The sequence below is a fragment of the Mizuhopecten yessoensis genome, unplaced genomic scaffold (assembly GCF_002113885.1).
Source record: "Mizuhopecten yessoensis strain PY_sf001 unplaced genomic scaffold, ASM211388v2 scaffold716155, whole genome shotgun sequence".
Taxonomy (NCBI): Eukaryota; Metazoa; Mollusca; class Bivalvia; order Pectinida; family Pectinidae; genus Mizuhopecten; species Mizuhopecten yessoensis.
The window spans coordinates 7,427-18,153 of record NW_018479975.1 but is presented as its reverse complement, the minus strand read 5'-3'; the positions used below and the strand labels follow the sequence as shown (position 1 = coordinate 18,153).

The 10,727-nt window shown below is 40.1% G+C and overlaps 2 protein-coding genes across 2 annotated transcripts in view; both read right to left on the bottom strand.

Annotated features, from left to right (window-relative positions):
• Positions 1-10,727, bottom strand: part of LOC110441874 (sacsin-like) — a 51,921-nt gene that overhangs the window by 39,536 nt on the left and 1,658 nt on the right. Inside the window, exon 2 of the mRNA XM_021485154.1 lies at positions 1,878-1,921. Within this exon, the coding sequence (XP_021340829.1) occupies positions 1,878-1,881 (4 nt within the window). The 5' untranslated portion in view covers positions 1,882-1,921. The remainder of the gene's footprint in view (positions 1-1,877; positions 1,922-10,727) is intronic.
• LOC110441873 lies at positions 4,114-5,964 on the bottom strand. Its single transcript, XM_021485153.1, has 3 exons — positions 5,587-5,964; positions 4,868-5,407; positions 4,114-4,239 (listed from the first exon to the last, which is right to left on the bottom strand). Exons 1-3 carry the CDS (start codon positions 5,962-5,964, stop codon positions 4,114-4,116), a joined length of 1,044 nt encoding a protein of 347 aa, XP_021340828.1.

Here is a 10,727-nt window from a genome sequence, read left to right as displayed (position 1 = left end):
GTAGGGAATGGCGTTTTATATCGTAGGGAATGGCGTTTTATATCGTAGGGAATGGCGTTTTATATCGTAGGGAATGGCGTTTTATATTGTAGGGAATGGCGTTTTATATTGTAGGGAATGGCGTTTTATATTGTAGGGAATGGCGTTTTTGATAGTTGGACGAGACTTTTTTTATATTTACTGATACAGAGATTCATCTCTGATAAATCTTTAAATTAGAAGTGTGTCAAAATCGCCACGCCCCAATATCAAAAACGTCAAGCCCACTATCAAAAGCGTCCACCTTATATAAAAAATATCACGCTCCTATATAAAAAAAAAAGAATGTTACGTCATAATGTCTAAAACGTCATGCCCAACTATCAAAAACGTCCTGCCCTAATATCAAAAACCTCACGTCCAACAATCAAAAACGCCATTCCCTACAATATAAAACGCCATTCCCCATTTTCAAAAGCGTCACGCCATACTATCAAGAACGTCTCAAATTACTAAACGTTCTCAACTCAAATATTCTTAGATATAACATTTTCCCTTAAATGTTCTATCTAGATGGCCTGAAAATCCTTAACTGTGTAAACTGATTTCTTAACATCAATCAGTTTACGTATTACTCGGTTACCTATTCCTTATTTTGTATGGAAATCTAAATATAAAAACATATATGACACTTACTATTTTAGATAATATAGGTAAATGAACTACATGTACAACTCTGTCACATACAGATATAACAAGAAAAAACATACATACCCATTTCGTCGAGTTCTGTTGTTCTGTTTAATCCATTTTCTTATCTGAATAAAGAAATGATTAAGAAATACAATCATTTTTTAACATTTAGGGCGAACAAGGTATCAATAGCATATTGTACATAATACGTACATGTACGTTTGAAACTACAGGTAAGTATGCGATGCCCTCGCTGTTACAGATGTGTAACTACTGAGTCAATTCCCTCGCCTTTACAGTTATGTACATTGTAACTACGTATATGTAGTCAACGCCCCCGCCGTTACAGATATGCAACTTTTTATATGTTTCTTTGTCAATGCCCAAACACTTTAACTATGCACTTAATGCCCATGGTTAGAGGATAGTCGCTATGTAATCAACCCACGCCNGTAGGGAATGGCGTTTTATATCGTAGGGAATGGCGTTTTATATCGTAGGGAATGGCGTTTTATATCGTAGGGAATGGCGTTTTATATTGTAGGGAATGGCGTTTTATATTGTAGGGAATGGCGTTTTATATTGTAGGGAATGGCGTTTTTGATAGTTGGACGAGACTTTTTTTATATTTACTGATACAGAGATTCATCTCTGATAAATCTTTAAATTAGAAGTGTGTCAAAATCGCCACGCCCCAATATCAAAAACGTCAAGCCCACTATCAAAAGCGTCCACCTTATATAAAAAATATCACGCTCCTATATAAAAAAAAAAGAATGTTACGTCATAATGTCTAAAACGTCATGCCCAACTATCAAAAACGTCCTGCCCTAATATCAAAAACCTCACGTCCAACAATCAAAAACGCCATTCCCTACAATATAAAACGCCATTCCCCATTTTCAAAAGCGTCACGCCATACTATCAAGAACGTCTCAAATTACTAAACGTTCTCAACTCAAATATTCTTAGATATAACATTTTCCCTTAAATGTTCTATCTAGATGGCCTGAAAATCCTTAACTGTGTAAACTGATTTCTTAACATCAATCAGTTTACGTATTACTCGGTTACCTATTCCTTATTTTGTATGGAAATCTAAATATAAAAACATATATGACACTTACTATTTTAGATAATATAGGTAAATGAACTACATGTACAACTCTGTCACATACAGATATAACAAGAAAAAACATACATACCCATTTCGTCGAGTTCTGTTGTTCTGTTTAATCCATTTTCTTATCTGAATAAAGAAATGATTAAGAAATACAATCATTTTTTAACATTTAGGGCGAACAAGGTATCAATAGCATATTGTACATAATACGTACATGTACGTTTGAAACTACAGGTAAGTATGCGATGCCCTCGCTGTTACAGATGTGTAACTACTGAGTCAATTCCCTCGCCTTTACAGTTATGTACATTGTAACTACGTATATGTAGTCAACGCCCCCGCCGTTACAGATATGCAACTTTTTATATGTTTCTTTGTCAATGCCCAAACACTTTAACTATGCACTTAATGCCCATGGTTAGAGGATAGTCGCTATGTAATCAACCCACGCCAATGCCCTCAGCATTAACCTTTGTAACAACGTAGTCTATGCCCTCGTGTATGAACTTTGTAACCACGTAGTCCATGCCCTCGCCTTTTAACTAACTATGTAGGTCAATGATCTCACCATTAACCTTTGTAGCCATATAGCCAATGCCCTAACCATTTAACCGCGTAACCATGTATTAAATACCCTCAACATTTAACTTTGTTACCAGGCAGTCAATGCCCTAACTATTTAACTGTGTAACTACGTAGTCAACGCCTTCACCATTTACCTTTTTACCATGTAGTCAATTCCCTCACTATTTAACTTTGGAACTACGTAGTCAATGCGCTCACCATTTAACTTTGTAGCCATCAAGTCAATGCCCTCACCATTTAACTTTGTAACCATGTAGTCAATGCCCTCACCATTGAACTTTTTTACCACGTAGTCAATGCCCTCACCATTGAACTTTGAAACTATGTAGTCAATGTCCTCACCATTTAATTTTGTAACCATGTAGTCAAAGCCCTAACCATTAAACTTTATAACCGTATAGTGAACACCCTCATCATGAACTTTTGTAATCACGAAGTCAATGCCATCACAATTAAATTTTGGAACTTCGTAATCAATGCCCGCACCATTTGACTTTATAACCATGTAGTCAATGCTATCACCATTCAATTTTGTAACAATTAAGTCAATGCCCGCACCATTTGACTTTATAACCATGTAGTTAATACCTTCACCATTTAACTTTGTAACCATGTAGTCAATAACCTCACCATTTAACTTTGTAATATTGTAATCAATGCCCTCCCGTTTAACTTTGTAATATTGTAATCAATGCCCTCCCATTTAACTTTGTAACCACGTAGTCAATGCCCTCACCGTTTAACTTTGTAACCATTAAGTCAATGCCTTCACCATTTAACTTTGTAACCATGTAGTCAATAACCATACCATTTAACTTTGTAATATTGTAATCAATGCCCTCCCATTTAACTTTGTAACCACGTAGTCAATGCCCTCGCCATTAAATTTAGTAACCTAGCAGTCTATGCCCTCACCAGTAACCTTTGTAATCATGCTGTCAATGCCGTCGCCATTAAATTTAGTAACCTAGCAGTCTATGCCCTCACCAGTAACCTTTGTAATCATGCTGTCAATGCCGTCGCCATTAAATTTAGTAACCTAGCAGTCTATGCCCTCACCATTAAACCCTGACACCTTGTAACAACAGAGTAAATGCCCTGGCCATTATACCTTGTAACACGAGTCAATACCCTCGCCATTTCACCTTGTAACAACAGAGTAAATGCCCTCATCCCCTCGCCATTTCACCTTGTAACAACAGAGTAAATGCCCTGGCCATTATACCTTGTAACACGAGTCAATACCCTCACCATTACACCTTGAAACAACAGAGTCAATGCCCTCGCCATTACACCCTGTAACAACAGAGTAAATGCCCTGGCCATTATACCTTGTAACACGAGTCAATACCCTCACCATTACACCCTGTAACAACAGAGTAAATGCCCTCATCCCCTCGCCATTTCACCTTGTAACAACAGAGTAAATGCCCTCATCCCCTCGCCATTTCACCTTGTAACAACAGAGTCGATGCCCTCGTCATTACGCCCTGTCAATGCCCTCGCCATTATACCTTGTAACACGAGTCAATGCCCTCGCCATTACCCCCTGTAACAACAGTCAATGCCCTCGCCATTACCCCCTGTCAATGCCCTCGCCATTACCCCCTGTAACAACAGTCAATGCCCTCGCCATTATACCTTGTAACACGAGTCAATGCCCTCGTCATTACGCCCTGTCAATGCCCTCGCCATTACCCCCTGTCAATGCCCTCGCCATTAAATTTAGTAACCTAGCAGTCTATGCCCTCACCATTACACCCTGTGACAACAGAGTCAATGCCCTCGCTATTACACATTGTAACACCAGAGTCAATGCCCTCGTCATTACGCCCTGTCAATGCCCTCGCCATTACACCCTGTAACAACAGAGTAAATGCCCTCATCCCCTCGCCATTTCACCTTGTAACAACAGAGGCAATGCCCTCACCATTTATTTTTCTAACTATGGAGTATATGCTTCCATCATTTAACTTTTGTAACCAGGTTATCAATGCCCTAACTATTTAACTTTGTTACCATGTAGTCAATCCCCTCCGACATTTAATTTTGTAACCACGTAGTCAATGCCCTCACCATTTAACTTTGTAACCACGTCGTCAATGCCATTACCATTTAACTTTGTAACCATGTAGTCAATGCCCTCAGACATTTAATTTTGTAACCATGTAGTCAATGTCCTCACCATTTTACTTTGTAACTTTGTAAACAATGCCATCATTGTAACAGATACACTTCAATGCCTAATCACTTTAATTATGCACTCATAATGCCTCCATGGTTTCAGTACTGCATTCGCCATTACACGCTGTAACAACAGAGTCAATGCCCTCACAATTACACCCTGTAACAACAGAGTCAATGCCCGCACCATTACACCCTGTAACAACAGCGTCAATGCCCTCGCAATCACACTCTGTAACATCAGAGTCAATGCCCTCACCATTACACCCTGTAACAACAGAGTAAATACCCTGGCCATTATACCTTGTAACACGAGTCAATGCCCTCGCCATTACACCTTGTAACAACAGAGGCAATGCCCACAACATTACACTCTGTAACAACAGAGTCAATGCCCTCGCCATTACACCCTGTAACAACAGAGTCAATGCACTCGCCATTACACCTTGTAACAACAGAGTCAATGCCCACAACATTACACTCTGTAACAACAGAGTCAATGCCCTCGCCATTACGCCCTGTAACAACAGAGTCAATGCCCTCGCCATTACACCCTGTAACAACAGAGGCAATGCCCTCGCCATTATACCTTGTAACAACAGAGTCAATGCCCTCACCATTACACCCTGTAACAACAGAGGCAATGCCCACAACATTACACTCTGTAACAACAGCGTCAATGCCCTCGCCATTACACCCTGTAACAACAGAGTCAATGCACTCGCCATTACACCTTGTAACAACAGAGTCAATGCCCTCACCATTACACCCTGTGACAACAGAGTCAATGACCTCACCATTACACCCTGTAACAAAAGAGTCAATGCCCTCGCCAATTACACCCTGTAACAACGGAGTCAATACCCTCACCATTACACCCTGTAACAACAGAGGCAATGCCCTCGCCATTATACCTTGTAACAACAGAGTCAATGCCCTCACCATTATACCTTGTAACAACAGAGTCGATGCCCTCGTCATTACAATCTGTAACAACAGGTTCAATGCCCTCACCATTATACCTTGTAACACGAGTCAATGCCCTCGCTATTACACATTGTAACAACAGAGTCAATGCCCTCACCATTACACCTTGTAACAACAGAGTCACTGCCCTCGCCATTATACCCTGTAACAAAAGAGTCAATGCCCTCGCCATTACACCCTGTAACAACAGAGTCAATGCCCTCGCCATTACACCCTGTAACAACAGAGTCACTGCCCTCGCCATTATACCCTTTAACAAAAGAGTCAATGCCCTCGCCATTACACCCTGTAACAACAGAGTCAATGCCCCCGCCACTACAATCTGTAACAACAGAGTCAATGCCCTCGTCATTACACCCTGTCAATGCCCTCGCCATTACACCCTGTAACAACAGAGTCAATGCCCTCGCCATTACACCCTGTAACAACAGTCAATGCCCTCGCCATTACACCCTGTCAATGCCCTCGACATTACACCATGTAACAACAAGGTCAATGCCCTCGCCATTACACCCTGTCAATGCCCTCGCCATTACACCCTGTCAATGCCTCGCCATTACACCATGTAACAACAGAGTCAATGCCCTCGCCATTAGTAGCAGACCTATAATCAATTTTCGCTGGGGTTTTGAATTCTTGCTTTGAAAGTAATTCACGAATATAACGAAATATAAAGCACGTTACAGTAATACAGTAGTGAGCTAAATTTAAAGTGATATGACAAAACTTGTCAGAGACTATCCTCACCGATAACAATATGCAAGTCAATACTTCTATATGTTATATCGATCATAGATAATACTGCAAGATAGCATTAAAATTCACACTCACATGACCGATTACCATTAACCTTTGTAAACACGCCAGCAATGCCCTCGCCATTAAATTTAGTAACCTAGCAGTATATGCCCTCATCATTAACCTTTGTAATCACGCTGTCAATGCCCTCGCCATTAAATTTAGTAACTTAACAGTCTATGCCCTCGCCATTCAACTTTGTACCCTTGCAGTCAACGCCATCATCGTTTAACTTTTTAATCACACAGTCTATGCCCTCACCATTAACCTTTGTAATCACGCTGTCAATGCCCTCGCCATTAAATTTAGTAACCTAACAGTCTATGCCCTCACAATTCAACTTTCTAACCAAGCAGTCAACGCCCTCATTGTTTAACATTGTAACAACGCAGTCTATGCCCTCACCATTAACCTTTGTAATCACGCTGTCAATGCCCTAGCCATTAAATTTAGTAACCTAGCAGTCTATGCCCTCACCAGTAACCTTTGTAATCATGCTGTCAATGCCGTCGCCATTAAATTTAGTAACCTAGCGGTCTATGCCCTCGCCATTCAACTTTGTAACCTAACAGTCAATGCCCTCATCGTTTAACTTTGTAACCGTGAAGGCAAAGCCTATATGGTAAGCAAACACTGATCAGACAAATGATATGATCAATGCATCCATGATTACCACTTTCACATCCACACGAGAACGGGCCAATATAAAAAACTACGAGTAGAAAGCTGAAGTTCCACAATACACTAGCAGATTGTCGCGGACCCAGTACAATATTACGACAGGTAGATCAATGTCTAACCTTCAGATATATATACAGTATAATATCATGGTTATACGGCGAGTTAAAATCATACAAATGTCTGTCAAAGGGAACATATAAAACATAAATACCTGCTTCGTCGCAATAGGAACCTTTCACTCGAGGAAAACTAAACATATGGGACCCGGATAGGACCCGGATATAATGTTTATACGTCATGTTTTCAGAAAACGAAACTACAAACTGTCTCACTTCCGAGTACAATAATGATATCGATAGTAGCGCTATTATGACGCTAGTGTACGCCGAGCACCCATTTCAGCTCGCCGCATTGACACGGTCTACACGAGTATATGATCTAATCTGTATGTAATCGTTACCGACTGAGTAGGTGTTCACGCGAGAACGACCCGCGCCCGTGCATAACGTGACACCGAGCGCGGAGCGTTACAGCTTAAATTATTATGAATAACTCAATTTAGGCCGAAATATAGCTGTAACAAATTCTCAAGACATGTATACGGTACCAATCGTCATCGTCGTTCTTATCAGTGGTATTTACTTGTAATTTACCATATTGTTCCCCTTTAATTCGTTAGACAGTATAGTGGTGTGGGAAGTGGGGTAGGGGGCACCCCACTATATTTATCCCCATCAGGCGCGTAACTGCGTATACGTTAGTACGCAGATGAATCCACCAAATGTCCAAACAACAGAGATTACGAATGCATATGGTTTACATATCTGGCAGACTATCGTCGATAATTAAACGTAAGAAGGGATAGTTTTTCGGCATAAACACAACAATCTCTTGAAAATTATGCAAAAAGGCGGTCCTCATTAACAAATATGTCTTTCATGGCAGCAGGTGGACTGCCGAGGATCGTCGCAATTTGCACGTCCCTATATGAGTTAGCAAGAAAAACATACACATGCACCGGATAATCGTTGACTATCTTGGTGAAAAGTCTATCACGTAGAGTTAGCAACGTGGGACTACGGCATGCGCAACTGCATCTTCTACAAAGATATTGCACTGGGCACATGATAGTTCACAATTAGGTGGAATACCCCATAGCTTTGAAACGTTTTTACACGTTGTGTTGAGATTAGGGAAACATTTAGATAGGTACCATAGTGGCGAAGGGCTGATCTCACACTGTAGGTGTTTAAATCTTAAGAACTCATCACAAACATTGAGACGTTCACTCCTGTGCAAGGAGTACTTGCCTAATACGACACCTTTTGTGAAGTGTTTCCAATAGTTTTTAACCGGGAAAACCCCAGTTTGCAAAAATTGGTACAAAAAGTCTTGTAGATCATATTTGTGAAGTCTTTTCCAGGTTTCTAGAACAAAACCTTTTCCGTTACAACAAAAGCCAAAATATACATGAAATAATCGCAGTAAGAACAATCTCTTTGCTGTAAAACGTGCATCTGTTCTGCATAAAGCAGAGAAGAATCGAAGTTCCGATAACTCAATGTTTAGACGTATGGACGTAAGTCCAAGCATACTAAGGACAATATCTGATCGAGTGCGCCGCGGAAAACCTTGAATGAGCTTTGCACACAAATGTTGAACTGTTTCAATGCGATTCCATTCGGTCTCGGAGAGTGAATACCAGAGTTCACAGACAAAAAGGCTACTTGGCATTACAATTGTTTTATACAGCTTAGCACCGGTCAATGGGTTGATTCCAGTACCAAATAAGTTACAGTTAAGCAAGGCAAAACATTGACCACGTAGTTTGTGAACAATCTCATTGACATCTGGATAGCCTGGTTTGAACTTGTTCAAAAATATACCGACATGTTTACAATGTATAGATTAAGGGAGAGCTTCGTTGCCGAGACTCCGTCTGCGTGTTATCTTTGAAAAGACACTTTTGCTTTCATTAAAAACAATTGCGGTAGATTTTGATGCGTTGTAACTAAATCGCCACTTACAACTGTAACTGTAGCAGATGTCCACGAGACAGTCCAAGCCACGTTTACAAAGAGACAGAAGGGTAATATCATCTGCTTGAGTTGGACAAGTAACATTACCACCATGTATAAGTAAAGAGTACTGTGAAGCACATAACTCATCCAGTAAATCATTAATAAAAACTGTATACAGCAAGGGAGAAATAATGCTTCCCTGACGCGTACCTTGGCATATCTTAAACCAGTTAGAAATAAAATCTTGGTGCAATACTGCGCTGTACATATTTGAGTATAATGAAACAATGATATTGATATACTTTGACTTTAGACCTAAACTGTGAAGTTTAAAAAAAACCAGGCCGTTATGCCAAACACAGTCAAATGCTTTGGCAGCATCAAGAAAACATGTAAAAAGTTTACTGTTATTATCACACGCATATGTGATAGATTCATGGACTAGAAATGACGTCATAGTACTACTTACATTCTTTTGAAATCCATTCTATAAGGGGTTAGGTATAAACAAGTTTGTTTCCTCAAGTCTGATAAGTAATAATTTTTCAGGGACTTTCAGAATCACTGGCAACAGAGAGATAGCACGATAATTATTGGGGTCACTCTTTGGCTTGTTATGACCTTTGTATAGTGTACAGATCAAACCCTTTGTGAGTACAGGAGGAACATACTCCAATCTTAAAAAAGCATTAAAAAGAACATACAAACAGTTGTACACAGTGTCGTGGGCATAGAGTAAATGTTGGTACACAATTTGATCGTGCCCAGCTGCTCTACCTCGTGGTAAACTTTTACAGACCCTTTTATTATCAGACAAACATTTCATCAAAACATTCATTGTTTATTATATGATTGGATAGAATATTGGCAACAGATGTATTGATTTGGTCTTCAAAATTAGCATCAACGTCATTAAGAGACGACTGGGAATAAATGTCTTCAAAATATTCACCCCAATGTATGGCTAGAAGAGCAGGGTCTCTAATGACCCTCCCGCTAAAGTTCAGCGCCAACAGCACCCGAGGATGACTTACAGCGACTTTCGATTTACATCCGCACGTTTCTCAATGTCGTTGTTTACGTCTACAATATGGTCTTCTGAAACCTGACGATGTGTTTTCCTAAATAGGCAATTTGCATTTGTATAGAGCCTAAAGGTATTATTGGAGAGGGGGTCCCGAGGTCGTCTTTGAGAGATCCATTCCTGACGCAACCGCCACATATATTGCTATGGAGTTCCTTTCTATGATTATTCCAGTACGGTTTAAGGAATCTACAGAATTAACGCTTCGGTAACACCCATTCTGAAGTCCGCTGAACGCAATTCACAAGCTCGTTGGTGTAATTTTCAACATCATCCTTAGAACAAAGCTCTCGCATGTTCCCTAACGACGAGTTACCGATGCATTCATCCAGACTATCTCGATAAACATCAACTTTCTAAGAACCTCCAGAAGTAATCCACTTATAAGAGACTCGCGTCGGAGTAATAGACCTTTCTCATTTTGGGGTAGACCTAGCAAGGAGACAGAAACCTAGACAAGCAAATACAGGGGTCACTTCAAAAATAATTGTATATGGAACGTAGCGTATAGGGTATGTCAGAGTGTGTACACGCACAGGTACGTGACTACAGGTAAGCGAACAGGTAACATCATATGGAGACACATTATACA

Bases quoted from the DNA above. Each gene is read 5' to 3' on its own strand.
- LOC110441873 (XM_021485153.1), bottom strand. From the start codon at position 5,964: ATGGCGAGGGCATTGACTCTGTTGTTACAGGGTGTAATGGCGAGGGCA. The intron at 5,408-5,586 runs GTATAATGGTGA...CCGTTGTTACAG, and splicing joins GCATTGACTCGTGTTACAAG to GGTGTAATTGGCGAGGGCAT. The intron at 4,240-4,867 runs GTATAATGGCCA...CTGTTGTTACAG, and splicing joins GCATTGACTCGTGTTACAAG to GGTGTAATGGCGAGGGCATT.